Below are 23,817 nucleotides of genomic sequence, written 5' to 3'. Positions count from 1 at the left end.
CAATATTGCCGTTAAAATGCACCGATACCTACATAAATAATATTATTAACAAATAACCTCAAATTAATTCATATATTTTGCCGTGACTATCATGGGCGAACCACAATATTATTAATATTTGAAGCATGTTAGCCGTACTGAAAATATCAATAAAATTGTGGCTAATTGCTTGGTATTCACATCTCACTAATCAAACAAAGTTCGCCATACTTGTTTGCGTACTTTTACAAAACCAATTTAACCAAAATGTTCCTGTTCATTTGCTAGAAGAACCGTTTTGTAAAAAATGTTAGTATTTAAAAGCTATTCTTCCCTTTTCTAGGAAACGTTTGCGGCTGATTGGATTTGTTTGGTTCTTTGCTTAGTTCCGTTGATATTCGTTTTCAGTACCTACTTACGCTATACAGTCGAGCATGGACTGTGAAACTTGCACAATTTGCAGCTTATTTCTTTTATTCCCGATGTTATCCATTTACTTAATTGCATTTATTTTATGAATTTCTATTTTACAACAATCCGTGAGTCTAAATCTTGTTTCGCATAAGGATAGACTTTCAATGTTGCATAAACGTTTAAGGAAATTTATCGTACGCCTACTATAAAATGTATAGCAATAATGTACGTATGACATTATAGAGATGGGTAATTGCTATATTTAGTATACTTTTGCGTAATATTATTCAATTTCGAGGATTTCTCTCATGCATACCTATTAACAAGTCATGTGGCATTTTTAGATATTCGTAAATTTACATTAATTCAACGTTTTAACCTAGTTTAGAAAATATAAAGAAGGTTAAATATAATATGCATAATCATCATTAATAAGTTATTTGGGGAGCCTTGAAAATTTTATCAAAACTCAATTAAAACGTGAAAGGCTCTGCTCAAAGGAATCCCGCTAAAACAAAGAACTTACTAAGCCATTACTCGTTATTAATCGTAGTGAAATTCTTTCAGCAATGAAGCTCTCTAGCTTAGGATTCTAATGGTCCAAGAAATAAATTATTTCTTGTTCTTAAGAAATATTAATTACGTTAGAATTATAAAGAATTTGAACCGACGCGAGGGTTCGTTTGACTAATTGTCACATCTTTATGAGTAAGTTGGTTATAATTTTTTGCACAGTAGGTATTTTGTGAATTTGTGAGTGAAATAAATAAAAACACGAAAGAAAATAAATAACTGAAGCAATTTACGTTAAAACACCACTTATTATCATAACTGTACTCTAAATGTATATTAAGATCGTCGTTTTGTTTATTTAGATTAGTCACAACATCTTGTACTTCTCGTCTCATTATGACAAATTATGGTCATCAGGTTAACTATTAATTTTAATTGAGCCAACGTTAACTTAATTTTACTATTTAAAACGATCCATGTATATCTAAGAAATATATAAATATCAATATACTAGCGGTCCGCCCCGGCTTCGCCCGTGGTACATGTTTACGTTTTCTCTACATAAGAACCATCCTCGTACTTCAAGGAATATAATAAAAAAAGAATTATCGAAATCGGTTCAGCCGTTCTCGAGTTATGCGCTTACCAACACATTTTGCGATTCATTTTTATATATAAGACAAGAATAGTTCAGGATCCATCGCCCATTTTTGCAAGTGATTACTATCAAGCTAATTTTCCGTGAGTAGCTTTATTTTGATGAGACGCCCAATAATTTCCTGTACGAAACTCTCGATTGTGGTAGCTAACAGAGGTAACAAGGATAAAATGTTTTGATTTGATGATTCAAATATTTATTTCTAACTGAATTATTTGAAAATATTTGTCCTACAAAATCTATTGTTTGATCTAAGAGTCCCCTCTTTCCAATGTATATCGATAACGAGGTCATCATAAATGATTACTAACCAGCTGATTTTTTGTTTTCACTTAGTTAATATTTATTTAATTCAACAGACATATTGTCCTACAAATTGCGTCATAAATATTTGAGAACCATCAAATCAAAACATTTTATCCTTGTTACCTCTGTTAGCTACCACAATCGAGAGTTTCGTTCAGGAAATTATTGGGCGTCTCATCAAAATAAAGCTACTCACGGAAAATTAGCTTGATAGTAATCACTTGCAAAAATGGGCGAAGGATCCTGGACTAGAAGTGTTAATGATGTTCATACATTGTAACCGCGTGATTCTTTTTAAAAGTAGGTAGTAACTAGTATTTTAATCATATATTATTTATAATATTATAAAAACTGGAATATATAAAAAATTGTGTGATGTAATGTGATAAAAAACATTAGCTCGGGTATGAATTATTATTGCGGTTACAAGATGATGATGTGTAACTTGTTCAAGCAATACATATTTCACATACTACTATGGGAATACCCTTGTACATAATACATTTACGTTGTATATTTTAGTATGCTCAGATATGGGTGAATTGTAATATTCTATATGCATTGAATCGTTATATTAATATAATATTTTTTTTTAATATAAATTGAAAATAATAAGGTAGAGCATACAATACAATAAGTGTTCGATGGCCTACGTTTGGCTACCACTATATCATAGGAACTTTTTATATTTTTGCTTCTTAATTTTGATAATAAATAATTGCGGTCTAGGCGTCTAATCTTGTTTTCTGGTGATTACCAATATATATGGCCCATAATAATTATCTTATTTATCTTTCTAGTTTTATTATCTCTAAATGAATCTCACAGATTTAGAAACAAAATGAACGGTCATTGTCCAGTCTTAACCCTTAATCGGCCATGACTTCAAACAAGTTTATTTTAATACATCAGTACGGGATTATATCGAGATTAAACAGTACCGTGAAACCTGCTTACTTTGCCACTTTTTCATGTGTCAAAAAGTTTGATTCGCTTTAAAAAAATATAATTGTATGAAAACGTAATGAGTAACCTGCACCTAGACGTAGTAAATTTCATGAAAATTTACATTACTTATTACTAAATATCTATTTCATTTTTGTAAATTATAATATTTTAAGCATAAAAACAATTATGGCAAAGTTAGCTGTCACTTCTGGTAAATTTGCCATATGAAAGAAAAAATGAAATTTTTGGAGTTTATGAGGTTAAAAAGTAATATATTTGCACTCTTCCTATATCCCGTAAAATAAAGTAAAAACTTTATATTATTTAGCACTGGTAATTTAACTCTCTAAGAAGGTGGCAAATTCACCAACCTTTCCAAAATATTTCCTATATAAGAAGAAGTTAGGGTTAGGGTTGTCAAATAAAAATGTTTTCGTAGTAGGAACAATTTAGTAAAAGTAAAAAAAAAACATAATCAATTACTTCTAGTTAGTTTCTTAACTTTGAATTGTTTTACATAATAAAACAAAAAAAAATAGTATTCGTAAAACTAACTAACTTTTTTTTAATATCACACATTACACGACATTCCTAAAAGATTTAAACAATGACAAATTCTTATTTATATGATCTTGATTGAATATAAAAACTGTTGTTATTTTAAACTTGATAGGAACCAATCCAATCAAGTTTTAAAATCCGTTTGTACACATTATTTCCTATTAGCTGTACCTACTTTATGTGTCTCTATTTCTTTTGTGTGTGCAATAAATAATTAAATAAATAAATACCTTTTGTAAAACAACCTTCATTTAAGTACATGCACTGTGTATTTCATACCTGGCTACCTAACAATTTATATTTTTTTTTCACCGGTCAGTAGGTTCTTACAATGACAATTTAATTAAAATATTCATCAGAAATTTTGTGGCAGCCCTAACCTCCAACAAAACATGGCAAAGTCACCATCACAGACGTTGTGATTGGGGTTGTTGAATTTACCAATACCAATTGCGAAGTAAAGGTAGCTTGTAGCACAGTAAATCAGCTTTTATTTAGCTAAAGAACATTATTTTAACATAATATCAAAAAAATACTTACGTAGGCAAAGCTTTTCCCGTTTGTTTTTGTAAAAGTTCCGGAGCACTAAGTTTCATACCGCCAACATTCGAAAAAAGTAACCGCCGAAAATGACATCTCAAAAACAAGCTAGGCTGCCACATCTCATTCGGTGTTGCCATTTAACTCATAAATTTTACTATACAGGCATGCATAAATGACAAAAAACTGATATTAAGATGTGACTACACTTTTTCCCTCAGAAGTTGGCTATGGCAAAGTCTGCAAGCGTTGGCAAAGCTAGCAGGTTTTACCGGTAAAATATTAAAAAGTAAAATATTGGGTAGCTTATAGGTAGGCTTATATTATTTCCCTATAACCATTAAAAGTTATGTTTTGTGGGAAATTATTTCCCTATATCCATGAACATACATGTGGGAAATAATCTCCCACTTTTGCCGCTTTTGCCCGCGCCTTTACTCGTCGATTTTAACACAGGGACAAAAAATAAAAATGCTTCATTAAATTTATTATTTATTGAATATGTATGAATTTTTAAATTACTTTTTACTTTACTCAACTTTTTACTTTTTATACCTACTTGGTATCCTTACAGGATAAAGGGAAATATATTCCCACTTGAAGATTTCATGCACGGCTACATCCACAGGGTATTAATTTCCCACCATTTTTTAAATTAGAAAAAATAACCCAAAGTAACAGCTTTCGTACGTTATTTTGTTTATATTTGATAAATAACACGTTCTTCTTTACGAATTATAAACAATTGCATATTTACAGGAATTTTTCTGGGCGTAGATCCAAAAACTATCTTGAATTTCGGGAAAAAACGGTCGTTTTAATGAACTTTTTACTACGATTGTCTACTGACATTCACAGTTGACGTTTAGAAAGAAGTGTTGCTAGAAAAAAATTAAAAGAACTATCTATCTTGGTGCGTTCCTTAAATTTTACCGTATCTTTAAAAATACAAAAAATAATAATTAATTTGTGGGCAATGCCGAGGTGGGAAAATAATATCCCCATGGCTTATTAAGGGTTGCACCATGAAACTATAGCACGAGTCTATAATTAGAGAACAACCAATGTTCAACAATACAACAACGATGACAAATAACCTTTATTATCCAAATAAGAACAAGAAGAATGACCCATTACTAGCTCTATGAATAATGGAAGTGGAATATTTATTTCCTGGAAAGGATGAATAAACACAGGTAACTACATATGATCAGTGATTGTAATGTGGATTGTAACGATCAAGCGAAACATATTTTTTATAATATTACTAAAATTGAAGTGCGAGGATGGTTCTTATGGAGAGAAAACGTAAACATACATATACCAAGGGCGAGGCCGGGGCGGACCGCTTGTTTGTATATAAAAATAATTTACATGAAATAATAATAAATTGAATGTTGTCCAAGTTTTGGATATAACATAATTTACTAATTGTGTGAGGTTGTTAAATAACTATAAACAAATTAATTTCAATAATTTATTTAGTAGACGATAGACATATTAAGACTTAGTCAATCAGCTCATATTGTACCTACTACTCTTCACACATAAATCATAATATCAGTCTCAGACTTTTAAATGCTTAGCACTGTAGGTAGGCGACATTTGGAACAACACAACAACTAGCTTCTATTATAACATTCCATAATATGGAAAACTTTTAACAAAAATAAGAATATACTCTTTACTAGTCTTATTATTTGGTCTGAATGATCTCAGTTTGTGTGAATTCATCTCTTCCCTCTCTTACGTCAATTGTGTTTCGTCTGTTCTATTTTTCTGTTTCTTTTCTTTATAGTATTGATATAACATATCCGGTATCCACATAATGAGAAACAGTACAAGTAAGGCATTTTGAGCAGAAATACAAACGATATAGCTGCCTGTATAATCTCTTATCCAGCCTAAGAAATAGCCTGCTGCAGGTATAATCAAACCCATACTTAACATTCCTAGACCTACAGCAGAGGCCACTTGGTCCATCCTACATTCTTCGGTAATTGCAATATTTCTAGATACGATCACCATACTCCTTGAAATTCCATAGAATAGTGACAGAACTAAAAAGACGTACATGTCTGTTTGGTATGCAAAAACTGTAAAATAATCACCAATAAATTAACAAGTTCAAAGCAATTTGCAAATTTAACACTTGACAATTTTTGTATCACTATCAACTTATCAAGATATTATGTAGCTTTTAACGTTTAGTTTTAGCTTGTGCGAAACATCGCAAGACAATGAATAAATTGTTGTTAAGAAAGTTTTTTTTGGCAAATCTAAGAGACTAACGTAATATTAAATTTTGATGGTTTAATAAATCGTATATCTCCTATAAGAATGCTATTTTATTATTATTAATTTATGAATTATTAACAAAAAATCTATCAGTAGGTGTGATATTTATTTCATGGAACTAAGAAATTTCAAGTTCGAAATAACGAAGTTTTTCCCAATTACTTACTTTGTCGTACAACAAGACAGCAGATACTGGACAATATCACAGTCATTTTAACAGAAACATTGAATTTCGCTTGCGCTTGCGGCAAGGCCAGTCTTCCAATTATATCAGCGATGGCCACAGCTGACATGCAATTGGCGGTTTCTTGCTTATCCATATTCGCAGCTCTCTATAACAAAAATGATATAAAACATCATCATTTTCATCCTATTTTTTATCATTCAGTATTAAATTTTTTAGCACATTCATCATTCATAAAATATAACAATTGAATAGTGATTAAATATTATCTAATACCTAATATATATTAAATAATATAATAGAGTATTACATACCTGTAGGAAAAGTGGATACAACATGCTAAAGTTTTGTATCGAAGCAAAGTTTAAAGATGTGCCAATAATAACATTTAAAAATCTAGGACTTGATAATAATGAGATATCGAGCAAATCGTATACATTTTTTAGCATACTCATAATTTTGTTTCCATTTGTAGTTATATGTTCTGAAAAAGGGATTTTTATGTACATGTTAATTGTATGTCTACTTATTAACTCGAACTATAAGGACAGAACGATATATTATTACAATAATTCAAGAAAACCTTTTACTAAAGGTTCGTTAATTTAAGCTTTCATTTTTTATGGGTCCACTTAAAATCACCCACGAATTTTACCATTTAAGTTTATTGTCTACTAGGATTCCGCCTGCGGCTTCGTCCGCGCAGTCAAAGAAAAACCCGCATAGTTCCCGTTCCCGTTGGATTTCCGGGATTGCGTCATTTTCCCGGGATAAAAAGTAGCCTATGTCCTTTCTCGGGTATCAAAATATCTCCATACCAAATTTCATGCAAATTGGTTCAGTAGTTTAGGCGTGATTGAGTAACAGACAGACAGACAGAGTTACTTTCGCATTTATAATATTAGTATGGATTTATGTAGACATCCATTATCTATATACCTATATAATAAAACTAAGTCGATAAAATGTGCGTGCCGATAAAACTTAAAAAGGAGTCCCGACACGATAAAGGGACTTATGTGGTGTGATAGCCCTTTATCCCCCCTCGAACAAGAAAGTTCCCGTTTTAATCTAAAGGGCATGTTTTTAAAGATATAAGGGACTTTCCGACCCTTCAACTTGGAAATTAAGTGCAGTGGCGCCATCTGTTATCGAATATTTGAACTTCGGAGACTATATTACACTCCAATAGACATAGTGTGTAGTCTCCATAGTTGTGAGCCATTGCAGCATGTGTAGTAGTGGCGCGAAATTTAAAATTCCAATTTCAATAAAATCTTAAATTTAAATTTTGTGTATTTATACGTCATTATTTAACGTATATTTTGGAGTTAAAGCGACATAATTTTAGTTATCCAAATTAATTCTCAAAATATTAAAAAATTTAGGTTTTTAAATTTCGCGCCTTTACTACATACGCTACCGCTACAGAAGCTAGAAAGTTCCCGTTTTAATCTAAGGGCGTGTTTCTAAAGATATAAGGAACTTTCCAACCCTACATAGTGGCGCCATCTGTTATCGAATATTTGAACTTCATTCAGGACAACGATTGTTTGGGTTGCATTTCCAAAAGCGTTGCGAGCAAATTTCAATAAAGTCTTAAATTTAATTTGATGCTATAATAAAGTTATTAAATTTTGTGTATTTGTACGTCATTAGCTAACTTATATTTTGGAGTTAAAGCGACATAATTTTAGTTATCCAAATTAGTTCTCAAAACCTTAAAAATTTAGGTTTTAAAATTTCGCGCTTTTAGTACAAATGCTACCGCTATAGAACCTTTTATTATGGCGGACGATAGTGACCAGAATACTCTAGAAGGTGTGAGAGAGAAAATATTTTCAAATTTTCTCGAATATTCTAGAGCCTAGCTCTCTGAATATATAAGAGCCCGGTGTCGCTCACCAGAGTTAGTTTAATTTGAACAGCGAAACGAGCGATTTCAAAACGAAAATAAGAGAAGTTATCTGTGAGCCTTTATTTAGAAGTATCACGTGTGAGTATTTTTAATAGTGTGTCTAATTAACTCTCGATTTTGAAACGAAATAGAAATAAGTTATTTGTGGGTTTTTTTCGTGAAATTTCCCTATAATATTAACAACATGTAACCCATCAAACCCAAAACAGCTATGGGACTCTTTCAAAAGGAGTATGAGTGATGATATATTGTACCAAGTCCGACAAGCTAATCCTGAACTGACTATAGAATTCAATGACGAGATCTTCAATGAAACACTCATTCGCTTAGAAGATAAATGTTTAGCAATAAATAATCAAGCCTAAGTAGAACTTGGAATGCCAGCACCACAAAGAAATGCTTTTAGTGTGCTAAACTACGAAATTATGAAGGAAAAAAGTTACAACATCAATCAACTACTTGAATACAATGCTCACAACTCTCAATGACAATAAAAAAAAAGTTTACGACGTTATAATGAGCCGGATAAATAACGATATTGGTGGAATTATTTACTTGGACGCACCAGGAGGCACCGGTAAAACGTTTCTCATAAATCTAATACTGGCGGAAATACGTGCTAAAAAACTCATCGCACTGGCACTAGCATCATCTGGCATTGCAGCCACACTTATGGAAGGAGGACGATCTGCCCATTCTGCCTTACAACTACCATTGAATATAGCCGAACAACAATTCCCGGTATGTAAAATTTCAGGAAAATCTGGACGTGGTAAATTCTAAACCAAGCTAAAATTTTCATCTGGGATGAATGCACCATGGCCCATAAAAAATTTATAGAAGCCATGGACAGAACATTACAAGAATTGCGAAAAAACTCTGAAATAATGGGAGGAGCTCTACTCATACTCTCAGGAGATTTTCGACAAACACTTCCAGTTATTCCCAAGACAACATCAGAAGACGATATCAATGCATGCTTGAAAAAATCACATCTCTGGCTACAAGTCCAAATACTGCAATTAACAAAAAACATGAGAGTTGAATTATCAAGAGATGAAACAACAGCACAATTTGCTAAAATACTTTTACAAATCGGCGAAGGTACATATCCTACTGACCAAACGACCGGCCTCATTGAACTTAACAGTGATTTCTGTAATATAGCCACTACTGAAGACGAACTAATCGACAAAATTTATCCAAATATTATTCAGAACTATACTAATGCAGAGTGGTTATTTCAAAGAGCAATTTTGGCCACTAAAAATAATATTGTTGACGATATCAATTTTAATATTCTGAAGAAAATACCTGATGAAGAGAAAATATATAAATCGATCGACACGATGGTATCTATTGAAGAAAGTGTCAACTTCCTCACTGAATTTCTAAACTCTTTACAAGTACCAGGAATGCCATTACACTGCCTTCGTCTGAAAATTGGAACTCCAATCATACTACTCAGAAATCTCAACTCCCCAAAATTATGTAATGGAACTAGAATGATCGTAAAACAGCTATCGAATAATATCATTGAAGCTGAACTTATTTCTGGAAAGACCAAAGGACAGACAGTATTTATACCTAGAATACCACTGATCTCTTCGGAATTGCCATTTCAATTTAAAAGACTGTAGTTTCCAATAAAATTAACCTTTAGTTTTACAATTAACAAAGCGCAAGGACAATCTTTAAAATATTGTGGCATTAACCTCAAAGAATCCTGCTTCTCTCACGGTCAGCTATATGTAGCTTGCTTCAAGAGTAGGAAATCCGAAAAATTTATGTATATAATAATCTGCCCTGATAACAAAGAATGCAGTAATCGACATTTTTGGGATTTTTACTTTTTGCAAGAAATGGGATCCCAAGGGGTTTATTAACATGAAAAAAAATTAATTTCATAAAAAAGTTACCCGGAAGTATGTTTTTTAGCTAACGTTTTTTGCAGTACTTACATGAAAACTATATCAATGATAAGAAAAAGCGCCGTATTAAACATGTGCTAAAAAAGAATGCAGTTCTTGTTAAGATACCCTAAAATAAAGTGCAGTAATAGCCATTACTGTAACATTTTATTCCAATGTCTGTAGATCAATTGCTACGTCAAAACGCAGTTCTCCACATTACTGCATTTGTGTGTAGTAAAAGTTCGCGAGATCGTAACCGTACGATACAGTGCTGCGTTTTGTTGAAGCAAATCAGTGCGTCGTCGTCATATTAGTGGAGTGCCTGGAGCATTCAAAACCGTATAACCTCGGATTAGAGTAATTATAGTGAATGAATTAATATGATCGATGTGGGATATTGTTTTTTAAACTATAAATTACAATGTTTACCCAAATTTTTTTTGTGCACTCCATTGTTTCGTTGTTTAAAAAAAATATTATGAAAAATTAACGTTTGACCATATATTTTCACTTTAAACAGTAATTCTTTTTTTTTTATTCGAGTAGACATATAGGAATATTTTTCAAAGATATCTGTGTATAAAAATAGCAGTAGGGATCTCGAACAGATAGAAAAAACGTGGAGGGGAGTGAGCCACAACTGCTATGTACAATAGAATTTCTCGGCCGGTTTAATTATAAATTAAACGTACTCTATTGAGTACATTTAAAAAAATAAGGTAATGAATTACGACTAATGAAAAGAAAAAAAAAATTAGTACCAAATCTGTTTATTTAAATATATTACAATTACCAACATTGTTGCCTACATCAAATATTGAGTTGAAATGATAATATCATCGTGAAAGCGTTCTATTAGTCGTTTTTTAATAGTTTTGTAGTTATGTCGTTTTTCAACTTTTGTATGGTAAATTGGCAATCATCATTCTCTTCTATGTGGGTACTTGTATATTTGCTCCATTGCTGCATCTACTTAGATTAATTTTCTTTTCAACATTATTGAGGTGAATTGAATTTTTCAGCAAATTATAATAATCCGAATGATATTTTGCTGCAAGTGTCTCTAAGTTGGTTATACCAGAAATCCTTTTCTGGATATCTCGATAATAATCGGTTTTCTGGACGGCTATAAAATTCGTGATGGAATCATTCAAAGTTGAAGTGTTGATGTATGAAATCTGACTACGCCGGCATTTTTTTGTATGGAGATACTAAAAAGACCTCGTCTACTCGAGAGAATGCCACAATTTGGACGAATTAACCTGGAAATTGAGAGTAGCAGAAGAAACCATTAAAATAATAAAAGGGTATTCAGACGTTTAAAAGACAACTTTTTCCGGTGATGTTGCACTTGTAGTGAGCAACAGAGGGGGTCATTTTGAAAATTTATTGTAATTAAACACCTTGTAATTGGTTTTATTTTGTTTGCATTAAAATTTTGCACTTACCACTTTTAGATTTCAATTTTTCGATTGAAGTCTTATGAATAATAAAATGAAATTTTCAGGGTAGCTACCTCATAGATAGAGTAAGTTTTTAAAAAGCCAAACGGATATTTTTTATGTGATTTTATTTTTTACGGGCCCTTGAAGTTATGAACATACTGGGTAATTTTGTCTTTTTGGCATTAAATTCTTTTTTTTATTCCATTCGAAGATCTAACCATAGTAAATGTTACTATACTGAATTAGCCTATCTTTCAGCTTAGCACACAAAAAAAATCAAGCATTTACCACCATAATTCACGTCACCATAAATCAAAATCTCTACGTACTCGGCGATAGGTGAAAATTTGAAAAAACATCATAACTCCGAAAATACGAAAAATCGCATAATATACATGGGGATGATTCGGATAGCCCTTCATGTCCTCTACCTCCCAGCTTCAGTATATCACTACTTCTTGGGACACCCTCTATGGTCAAACATGAATTTTTCACAATAATTTGTTTAAACAATGAAACAATGGAGTGCACAAAAAAATTGGGTAAACATTGCAATTTATAGTTTAAAAAACAATATCCCACATCGATCATAATAATTCATTCACTATAACTCTAATCCGAGGTGAAGACCCCCAGGCACTATATTATTATTATATGTATAGTAATTTGGATATTTCTCGTTTTATTTTAAAAAATTTAAAATTTATTATGGCCATTTTACTCATTAGGTTAAGTACTTTCAATATCAGTTAATAGTTTTTTGATATCTGTAATAGTTACGGAATAATCGCCTGTGCACACTTAACGATTACACCCCTCAGAGTTACACCCTGTATATATGTCAGTTTAACTGACGTTAAAATAAATGTTTTCTTAATAAGACTTAATTTTCTTCTACAAATTGTTTAATTTTGATATCCCCGCAGTAGGTTTCAACCGTAGAGCATTTTTTTTTAAATCTGTGTAAAAGTGAGAAGATATTATGTGTACATCTACTTAGCCCCGGACATTAAAAACCTGTATTAAATACTAAACAATAACGCAGTAATCAACATGCGCTAGAACATAATGCAGTAATGAGCGCAAGTACTGTATTTAGACTTAGTATCATGTGATTTTCACATGGCCTGATGCTAAACCTAAACGCAATAATACGCATTATTAATGGATATACTAATTTATGAAATATAAGATAATTATCTTTGTAAAGCTTGTATTTTTTCCAATTTTATTGATAGATTTCAAGGGCTATAAAATATAAACATCCTCCTCAAATATGTAAAAATGTCTTTCCCGCGTTTATCTCAAAACCGCCATTTTGCGATTACTGCATTCTTAGTTATCACGGCAGATATACTCCGGACAATAAAATGAAAAATGTTGTTTATAAACAAGTATTGTAAATAATGAGAAAACGTTTTCAATAAATTTTTTTTTACTTTTTACGTCATAGTTTATTTTTTTATTTCGACTCTACCACGTCATCTCATATCAACTCCCGGGCGAAGCCGGGTTTTTTAGCTAGTTATATTATAAATGCGAAGATGATATTATAAATGTACCACGGGCGAAGCCGGGGCGGACCGCTAGTACCTATATAATATTATGCTAGCAATATTCACTTCTAATAAAAAGTAACGTACCATTCGTGGGAACATTTGATTTGTCATTTTGCTGCAATTGTGTAAAACTTTGAGATAATAATTTATGCGAGTCAACTTTTTGCTTTCCATTCTCTTGTAAAACTGACGGGATTGTCGCTCGTCTAGTTCTTTTGTAGACTTCATCATTAGTATTGCAATTATTTTCTAGTAACGTCTTTTTTTCGTCAATTACGACCTCCTCTTCCACTCTCTTCATGTGCCATTCAACGGGCTGTATGAGCAGCGTTCCAGCTATCTGAAATACAGACCGTATTTTATTTGTAACATTTGTAAACTGGGAAAATCTAAAGTCTCCTTTTTAAAGTAAAACACTGCATTGTTTTCTAGGTATATTAATTACTAGCTTCCGCCCGCGACTCCGTCCGCGCGGATGTCGGTCTTCGCGTGGATAGTTAATTTCTCCATTTTGAGTAACTCTGACAATGACATCTTATAAATATCTATTGGACCCAAATACGGCTAGGCCTATAATAATTAAGGAGATCCCTTCTTCTACAGAACAACGTCTATGGATAAAACTGAAAAATTAAGATTTATTTATTTTCTACGTATTTTTCTAGGATAAAAAGTATCCCATTTTATGCCCAGGTATAATATAAGGTATAATAATTATACCAAGTTTCATCGAAATCGAACCGTTAGTTTTCACGTGATGCCTGAACATACAGACAGACAGACAGACAGACAAAAATTTTTTTAATCACATATTTGGGTTTGGAATCGATTCAGTAACACCTCCTGCTATTTATTTTTTCAATATTTTCAATGTACAGAATAGTGTGATACCCATTTGTAGAAAAGTCTTCAAATGACGATTTTCGTGGGACTCACCTCCGCCATGTTCGGCATGTTTTTCTGAACACAAAAATTGCGGTAGTCACTTCCTAGGGGTATGGAGGTGGGAGCTATGACGTAGCAAAGGTGGCCGTCGGGCCATTCTATTGTGCGGTATATCTAAATAAATTACTGGATCGATTTACTTAAAAAGGGTGTCAATTGAAAGATAATTAAATAAACATTATTTGATGCCTAAGATTCATTAATGTAAAACTAGTACCAACTGAAATATTTTCAAAAAACAACATTTTATGAAATATAAATTTTTTTTTAATGTAAAAATCTCAGTTACCGTAAGAATTATGAGAATTCAGGTTATTATAAAACATATAGCTACTCTTATCACCTTTCTAATAAACCTTCAATAATGACAATCGAGCAATAAACAACGGAACTACAGCCTATTTGAGCGTCGGTAGTGCCAAATTAGCCCTTTGTTGGTATGAATTTATTATTATCTTGAAATTATTCTTAAGTATAATAAGATCGTAGGAAAGTTAAAACTGTACATTGAATATTTGTTTAAAAGAATACTTGGGGTGTGATCTACAATAGATACCGAACCTAAAATTATAGCTTTTAAAATTTTTGTCTGTTTGTCTTTATGTTTTTCTGAGCTGAACTCAAAAAATTACTATATGGATTTACTTCAAATTTGGAACAGAGATAGCTTGAGACACGAGGAAGGTCGTAGGGTAGGTTTTATCCCGGAAATCCCACGGAAACGGGAACTATGCGTGTGTTTCTATGACTATGCGGGCGAAGCCGCCGCGCTGGCGGAAAGCTGTTTAAAATAATATAATTCTGAATAAAAATTAAAAAGTAATTACGTCAATTTTTTTTTAATTTCCTGATATTTATGTGAGCAGAAACGTATTACTTACATAGATAGTATTATCAGTGTTTTTTTCTGATGTGATCAGCATAATAAATAGCATAGGACAGCGCAGTTTACTTGGATATTAATAAGAATGGTTTTTAGTAAACTCAATACAAGGCTAAAAATTAATAAAAGATGTTTTTAAAGTGAAACTTTTATTACATCGTCTCAAACTTTTTGGTCTGTGTAGCGCATGTCGCGGGACATGCGCTACACAAAGCAGTGTTCGGAACCGTTCGAACAGTTTCACTTTTACCGTGCTTTCATAAAACCACACAACATTTTTTTATCTGATTTTCATCGTCATTATTTTGATCAATATCTTCTACATAAAACGGGTAAAAAATTTGTATCGGACGTGGCATATCCCTTCCAAGCACTTTTGTTTCATGTCACTACATACACAACGGGATAAACGGCAACTAGCTTTACATTGACATGACAATATAACTTCGATAAATTGACTTTACTGATGAAGTAATTGGCAACATTTGGTTGTTGGTTGGTTGGATGGTGTGGTATATAGATAGATTCATCGATCTCATTTGTTTAAACCACAGGTTTAAACGTATTACAGTACTCCCAAACTGATAATGCGCATAGAAAAATTCGTCACTGTTCGGCAACTGTCATATTCCCCGAGCCTCCGAAGACGATATATATATAGAGTGGTTAAATGTATTTTATTCATGCATAGTTTATGGTAACCTATTAAAAATTCGAATTTCTATTACCCGAAACTTAAAACCCCGAAAACGGTTGTTAGAACTTTTAAAAGACAGATGTAATGAATGACAAATTTTTAAAATTCCTTTTTTAATTTCGCAGATGAATCAATTTCCAGATGCACCAAAACCAGATTTTTAAAAACTATTTTTTTGTTTCCCGTATTCTCATAATACATTATTTACGACATCACATTAGAAAACTCAAAAATAACAGTACTTTTCTACTATTTAATGGATGTTATTATACCTATAAACCTTCCTCTTGAATTACTCTATCTATTAAAAAAAACCGCATCAAAATCCGTTGCGTAGTTTCAAAGATTTAAGCGTACAAAGGGATATAGGGACATAGGGAAATAGGGACAGAGAAAGCGACTTTGTTTTATACTATGTAGTGATGAAGAACATTTACCCCATGTAAACTGAGAGCGGAAAGCAGTAAGCATGCTCCTAAAAATCCATAATTATCCAAGAGATATCGCACCACATGTGGCATTACTGTCTGCCCAATGCCGGTGCCCGCCATTGCTATTCCCACAGCAATACTCTTTTTCACTTTGAAGTAACTATTTATGGCCACAAACGATGCATTTTGAATAAAACCTAATCCTATACCTAAAATGAAAATATTAATTTTAAAGAAATTTAAATTCGAACAGTTCTAAATAAATTTATAGAAATCATGTCATTTCTTAAATTGATGATAGAAAAACTCTACTTTTAATAAAATATGTGTGAAAAATTTGAAAAAATCATGCCGTTTATAAACAACACAAATACCTAATCGACGTATTAATGTGATAGTAGCTTACCTATAAGAACACCATAGCTTATTATCAGGTGAATGATATTAGTAGAAAAACCGCTAACAAAAATTCCCAAACTAGATAAAAATGATCCTGCCACAACTACAAATCTGGCTGACGTCAGTTTAACTAGAGCACCGGCGATCGGGCCACTAAAACTGCATACAAAAAGCATAACACTGAGAACTATGGCCGCTCCTTGCGTCTTGTGTCCCATTGCTTCCAGAGCATCTCCGTATAACAAGCTGAAGAGGGATAACATTGACCGATTGAATACCTAAAATAGAATTAGGAGTCATGTTATTAAGATGGATACCATATTTTATACAATTAAATTAAAGTTAAATAAATGAGATGTATGCAGTTGACAACATTAAGAAATAAGGTAGGTAGTAGTAATTAATTATGAGGAATACAACATATTTTATAATTAGCTTTCAGAAAACAAATAACATTATATTTCTTAACCAAAATATGTTTCTAATAGTATACCTTAATAAAGTCTTTACAGTCAATTTAAGTTACTTGTGCAATACGATGTACATCAGTACATCACCAAACAAACTTTTTTTTGTTTAGAAATGTTTAGCTATAAGAAAACTTTATTTATTAGGAATGTTCACAGAATGCCTTTAATAATATCATTGGATTTATTACCACTCACTCTTAATTTAAACGGCAAGTTAGACCTTTTAACATCGTAATTAATAAATGTAAAGACTAAGGAATTTAATTAAGGTATACTTAAATTGACTGTAATATTAATCATAATACATATTATTGTGATTAATATTACAGTCAATTTAAGTTACTTGTGCAATACGATTTAGGTATATAATTATATCTAACGTGCTAACCAACACTGTAAACTTATGAAAAAAAATCTCGTGACCGCTATTACTGATGTGATATATAGATATAACACCATGAAATAATACTGCTTATTGAAAGATAAATATAATATTCTTACTTACATTGGTAACTCCTATTCCTATTAAAATTACCCATCCCCAGTCTCCGTCAGGTGGGACTAATTTTATCCTTTTTACAGTTCTTGGCAAAACTAGAACTTGTTTCTCCGACATTTTCTTTAATTATCAGCTAAAAATATAAATAAAATTCTTTATTATGGAATTAAAATATAAATGAATAAAATATGCTATTGTTACTCTACATTGTATAATAGAACTTGTTTAAAGAATGGTATTAGTAGTCAGCCTTGAATTTGAAATAAAACAATTTGTGAGACACGTAAGTAATTACGTTTCGATACAGTTTACATATTCTGTCATTCTTTTGGTAAAATTAGTATTCTTCAAGTTCACAATTTTAAAGAAAAATTATAAAGTTGATGGATGGATGTTTGTATAATTGATCCCACCAAAAACATAAATGTAAAAATTGGAGCCGAGTTCAATCGTTGTCTTAATTTGCCAAAAAAAGAAATGAGATCTAAATGTGTGCCAAGTTCTGAAGACAGTCCAGAAATTTATTTACAAAGATGTATTAAGTTCTTAGGTGAACTGAAAACTCAATTGTTTTATTTTTCCTTAGAGAACAACGTTTATTCTAAAATATGATTTTTTTTTTATTTAAATTATATAATTATTTTCACAAAGCAAACAACTATAACTAATGACCTATTGAACCCCATAATTTGATGAGACTAGTTTTACATATACTGTTTATATTTTGTGAGGTTTTAAAAACTAGCCTCATAAATCTCGTGTCACTGCAATGTTTGTCCTCAATGGACTCCTAAACCACTTAACCGATTATAATAAAATTCGCACATCATGTGCAGTTCACTCCAACTTGAGAGATAGGATAGGTTTTATCCCGGAAATCCCACGGGAAAGGGAACTATGCGGGGTTTTCTCTGAAAATTAATTATTGGTAGAGACGCTGCAAGCGCTGTATTTATGTGATAAGATGGCGGCCGCTGGCGAAAATTTAATTATTCGCAGTTAAAAGCTTCATAATTAGTTTAATTACAATATGAAAAAGTCATAGCAAAGAATTTACGACGAAGAGGTTCCAAGAGGAAACTGCGGATATCTTATATTGAAGAAAAAATGCGTCTAAAACATTGAGATAATATTACTACGTATGGAGGAGACACCACGAACAAAATCTGTGCGCCATTTTTTTGCTCTAACTAAGTTTTAAAAATTATTATCTAGTTAGGTACTTAACGATGAAAGTTATTCCTTTGCACTTTTCCGTATTATTTGTATTATTTGTGCAATATCGTAACACACACGAAGGCATGTTTGATGCGTTTCACTTTAAAACCATTAAAAAATACCGCTCAACATACGTCACATGACGTATGTTGAGTTGAACATAAGTGATGTAGGCGGTGTCGTCTCCTATTAATATTATCTCAATGGTCTAAAATCTAACCTATATCCTAACTACTATATTATTGCAATTGTTTCTTTTTTAAAAAGCAATTCGCTTCTGGCACTCGCCGGCCGCTGCCGCGGCACGCTCGCTTTGCTCGCTCGGCTCGTGCGTTGTTTATCAAAGCCTAACCTAACCTAACCCAACTGTTTTCTATTGCAAAAACCATTCGCTTCTGGCATACGCTGGCCGCTGCCACGGCACTAACTTAAATGACAATAAACAGTTACAAGAATTTCTTAAAATATTCTGATTTTTTAAAATATTTTATGGACTCTCTATATTTTATACGATCTGGCCAAATGTGGATGACCAAATCGTGAAACATTGACGATTTAACGATCTGATCAAACTATGTTGGCCATTTCATGAAATGCGACCATTTCGTGAAATGATCAATCAGTTCATGAAATGAGCAAATCTACGATATGGCCACGACATATCTATAAATAAATCACCTACACTTTCTACCATTATCTGGCATACGTTTACGAGTTTATTGGATGTTATTTTTAACAAGTCAAGTAGATTAGCATGAAACACATTGTAAAACATGTGGAATTGAAATTCATATATTTTGTATGAACATTAAACGTGGACTTTGAAATCATAGATTTATTCAAATTTGTCTCCACATCAAAATCTATATTATTTTTATTACGATCAAATAATTTGCGTTAGGTAGGTATATTATGGACCGAAACAGTTTGAATTTTCTTTTTTGAATGTCTGTATTCTTACAATTGTAATATGGGTTATTTAAATTGTAAATCCTTGCTAATATTATAAATGCGAAAGTAACTCTGTCTGTCTGTCTGTTACTCAATCACGCCTAAACTACTGAACCAATTTGCATGAAATTTGGTATGGAGATATTTTGATACCCGAGAAAGGACATAGGCTACCTTTTATTGCGAAATATGTACCACGGGCGAAGCCGGGGCGGACCACTAGTTATTCAATATACCTACACATAGAACATACACGTCCTCGAAACTCACTTCTCATGATTTTTCATTTCGATCAAAGAATCGGATGTCATAATTTAAATGGTAACAATTAATTACAAGACAGAGTAGGTAGGTAACATTTCATATAATCAAACGAATTCTTTTGGGTGCTTTTTATACTTTTAATGCGGCAAATATTTGAAAATTATTTAAAAATATGTCTCATAAAACTAAAATATATATCATATAATGCATACCTACGTATTCTACCGACCTTCATTAATGATACTCATCTCAACTCTAATGAATATACAAAATTACACAACTTATTCACTCCTTAGCTATTGAAAACTATTTACAAATCACATTCATAACCCACAAAATCAGTTAACAAAACACATGTTCACACTTTAAAATTGAGTAATTTTATGCCATACATCCGTCCAACGTGAAACTACGCTTGTTAGTGAGATATTTCATCATTATTTGCGATTTTTCAATGCTAGTCACATTATAAGACGAATTTGGCACCCGAGCTATTACAGTAATCTTTACAGACACTGGGATAAAGTGCGACGCTATCGGAAAATCAAATTAAATACATAGATTTGATCAAGGAAATGTGAAACGGTTATCAAAGCCTTCAAAATACATTTATTGTGGGGTTATTCGTCCCAAAATAAAGATTTTACAATTGCACATATTTGAACTACCTATATCTGTCAGCTGTGTATTGTTTATGTTTACATCTTGGTTTACGTTAATCTTTATTATGGTCGCGACCTATCAACGATGGAACCGATTAAAAAAGAGTATCAGGCGTTTTAAATAGGTACTGATGAATGATATTAGAGTGTTGTTTCCCTTTTCGTACAATATATTATTTTTTTTTTTTTTTTACCTAAAATAATGAACCTAAGGTATCATTATTGAAAATTACGATCTAGCCCTTTACTATAGCCTCGTAACGCCCAGGCTATTTTTACCAAACACGGGCTTGCAGCCCAAGTACCTTTTAAAAGGTTCACATGGTGCGGACCCGGAGGTGATGAAATCTAAAAAAAGTGCCTTATTATTTCCGTATGAGCGTGGGATTTTTTCTGCATGTAAATGTATGTCAGTGGAAGGTTTTGAGACACTAAATAACCCCAAATTCGTTATTCTTTATTTAGGCATATGGGCTTTAATGTATAACAAAACCCGATTTCGCAAAATTCGTATTTTTTAAATTATTGAATAGCGGTAGACAATACAGGGTTTATTTTATATTACAAAAAACAATGGACATAAATATTTGGATTAATACATGCCTTCCAAAATTTTAATGACCAAAAAGATATCTCACATTAACAATCTGAGACAAAAATATCAATTTTTGAACAATATGATCATTATTTTCTGTACTTATTATTTTTAAAGGCTAGTTTATCACGTGTTTTAGGATTTCTATCAGAAGGAATCCATTTCCAACAGTTGACAGAAGCAAAAATTAAGAAGTTTCTAAATTGGAGCCAAAAACACGATAGCAACCCATATACCTTTTAAAATCAGAATGATAGTAAATTGATATATTTTTATAGAAATTTTAAATAATTTTGCAAATAGGAGTTGGTTTTTAATAAAAAACTGAATGTACTAAAGCAATCAAATCGTTTATAATGTTCGTTTATAATATGTAAATAAGCTGGTTGTATAAATGGAACAGTTTCTGGATCAAAATCACAATCTTCCCATTCGGGATCTTCCGAATCGCCAACATTTTCGGATGCATTCAATTCATCAGCTGGACGCAAGACTGATCTCTCCTGAACCCGACCACGACTTCCACGAGATCTACGAGCATTTTGGACCTGTGGTCGCGATTTTGTTGGTCTACGGCACCTACCCCTATTCTTTTGAACTACTGGTATATCATTTTCATAATCTTCTGAACTAGAAGAGCTTTCTTGATTTTGCATAATGAAATCCAAATCATCAATATCATCATCTCCAAACGGATCCTCTTCTATATCTGACTCATGTAAAATTTGCAAGGCTTCTTCGATATCCTCATCTCTCATTAGGTTACCTGAAAAGGATACTGGATAGGTACTAAAATATTCTGTAACGGACTAAATAATTTACTTTATATTAAGAAGGAAAAAACGGTCTAAATCATAAGTTGCAAAGGCAAATTAAATAAATTAGTGGTATATGCCCTTATACCTTTTAAAATCCAACAATATGTTAATACTCTTATACCTTTTAAAAGGTATCCAGATTTTACGAGGTTATTTTACACGCATATTCTTTGTTTTCGCGTAAATCTAAATGTAATTATAATATTTACATAATTGTCAACAAGCAGAGTAAGATACCCTCGTTAAAAACCTAAGATTTCATCAATAATCATGGATTTAACTTACCACGTCCTCTACGTCTGGCCATCTTGACTGACGTTTCGCCCAAAATGACAGATATTTTATTTTTATATTGGCACTATTGCTTAACCATAGACAAGAACATACTTTCCAGTAGCCAGATAAAAAACAGTAATTGGATTTGGCGCGTAATTTCAAATGTTACAGCGTTTTCAAATCAGACACTGTCAGATACCTTTAAAAAGGTACCGTGGGCGTTTATGTCATAAAGTCGGATAACACCTTGGGCCGGTACCACTATCGAGCTGCATGCCTTTTAATAGGTATCTGGGCGTTACGAGGATAGGCTAATGAGTAATATAAATCTAACTTAATTTGCTAGGTATAGTATGTCTAAGAATGTGTCCATTAACACTTTTCTTAATGTCTCTATTTAAGGCGAAGACACTTTGTTCATGTGTTCTTTATGAATAGAACTCACTATATTACACTGACACTTCACTAAACTAACTCAAAAGGTTTTGTCCTTTTTAGTCTTCTCACTATGTCCGTGTTGTCAAGGAGCTGGATAGCCTCGACGTTCACATGATGGTGAAGTCTGCGTTCGTGAGCTTCGGCGTTTTTTTTAATTATGTCCGTGACGAGATCTACTTTAAGGTCCCGATGCAGGTCGTCATTTCTAATGTACCAGGGAGCATTCACGATCTCTCTCAGCACTTTATTTTGGAATCGTTGTATGATAGTGATATTACTTTGTTTGGTACAGCCCCAAAGCTGACTACCATAAGTCCACAAAGGCATAAGGACTTGTTTATACAAGAGTAATTTGTTTTGCTTTGAAAGTGTAGAATGCTTGCCAATTAGCCAGTACATAGCCTTATAGCGAAGCTCTAGCTCCTCGCGTTTCTTTTTGACATGAGCCTTCCAGCGAAGCTTTGCGTCTAGAGTCATACCCAGGTATTTCGCTGTATTTTGATAAGGTATTACATGATTATTTATGTATACTGGATGATAATTTGGCTTTTTGTTTGTGAAGTCTATGTGAATAGATTTAGACTCATTGAGTTTTACTCTCCATTTTTTCGTCCAGTCAAAGATCGTATTAACAGCTGTCTGAACTTTTTCTACTGCTTCTTCATGAGTGTCACCTGTAGCCATTATAGCTGTGTCATCCGCAAATGTTGCAATGGTGTTGTTCTCTAACTCAGGAATATCGCAAGTGTACAACAAGTACAGAATAGGACCCAGGACACTTCCTTGCGGTACTCCAGCTTTTATAGGCTTAAGCTCTGAATATGCATCATCTTGTCTTACTCTAAACATACGTTGTGATAAGTAAGACTCTAAGATGTCAGCAAACTGTTTTGGGAGCATATTTCTTAGTTTGTATATAAGCCCTTCGTGCCATACTTTATCAAATGCTTGCGCCACATCCAAAAATACCGTGGAGCAAACTTTTCTTTCTTCTAGAGCCTTTTCAATTATATTGGTTATCCTATGTACTTGATC

The 23,817-nt window shown here is 32.4% G+C and overlaps 2 protein-coding genes across 2 annotated transcripts; both read right to left on the bottom strand.

Moving 5' to 3' along the window:
* Positions 1–5,382: 5,382 nt before the first annotated feature.
* On the bottom strand, positions 5,383–20,416 carry LOC149907694 (monocarboxylate transporter 12-B-like). Its single transcript, XM_090102739.1, has 8 exons — positions 20,206–20,416; positions 17,567–17,693; positions 16,599–16,869; positions 16,199–16,401; positions 13,321–13,576; positions 6,716–6,885; positions 6,384–6,549; positions 5,383–6,015 (listed from the first exon to the last, which is right to left on the bottom strand). Exons 2-8 carry the CDS (start codon positions 17,675–17,677, stop codon positions 5,666–5,668), a joined length of 1,527 nt encoding a protein of 508 aa, XP_089958865.1. The 5' UTR covers positions 17,678–17,693; positions 20,206–20,416; the 3' UTR covers positions 5,383–5,665.
* A 492-nt stretch (positions 20,417–20,908) lies between these two features.
* Positions 20,909–22,636, bottom strand: LOC149907693 (uncharacterized). The gene is made up of 2 exons (XM_090102738.1): positions 22,354–22,636; positions 20,909–22,016 (listed from the first exon to the last, which is right to left on the bottom strand). The coding sequence occupies exons 1-2, from the start codon at positions 22,373–22,375 to the stop codon at positions 21,523–21,525; spliced, it is 516 nt and encodes a 171-aa protein (XP_089958864.1). The 5' UTR covers positions 22,376–22,636; the 3' UTR covers positions 20,909–21,522.
* Positions 22,637–23,817: the final 1,181 nt, after the last annotated feature.

This window comes from Colias eurytheme, chromosome 6 (genome assembly GCF_061535395.1).
Source record: "Colias eurytheme isolate Ceu_HAF_F1 chromosome 6, ilColEury1 Martin Lab GWU primary, whole genome shotgun sequence".
Classification (NCBI taxonomy): domain Eukaryota; kingdom Metazoa; phylum Arthropoda; class Insecta; order Lepidoptera; family Pieridae; genus Colias; species Colias eurytheme.
Note: the sequence above shows the minus strand (reverse complement) of the source record. Positions and strands in the feature narration are given on the sequence as shown.

Bases quoted from the DNA above. Each gene is read 5' to 3' on its own strand.
- LOC149907694 (XM_090102739.1), bottom strand. From the start codon at position 17,677: ATGTCGGAGAAACAAGTTCTAGTTTTGCCAAGAACTGTAAAAAGGATA. The intron at 16,402-16,598 runs GTAAGCTACTAT...TTTTCATTTTAG, and splicing joins AAGCTATGGTGTTCTTATAG to GTATAGGATTAGGTTTTATT. The intron at 13,577-16,198 runs GTAAATGTTCTT...TCTGTATTTCAG, and splicing joins CCGCTCTCAGTTTACATGGG to ATAGCTGGAACGCTGCTCAT.
- LOC149907693 (XM_090102738.1), bottom strand. From the start codon at position 22,375: ATGGCCAGACGTAGAGGACGTG. The intron at 22,017-22,353 runs GTAAGTTAAATC...TATCCTTTTCAG, and splicing joins GGCCAGACGTAGAGGACGTG to GTAACCTAATGAGAGATGAG.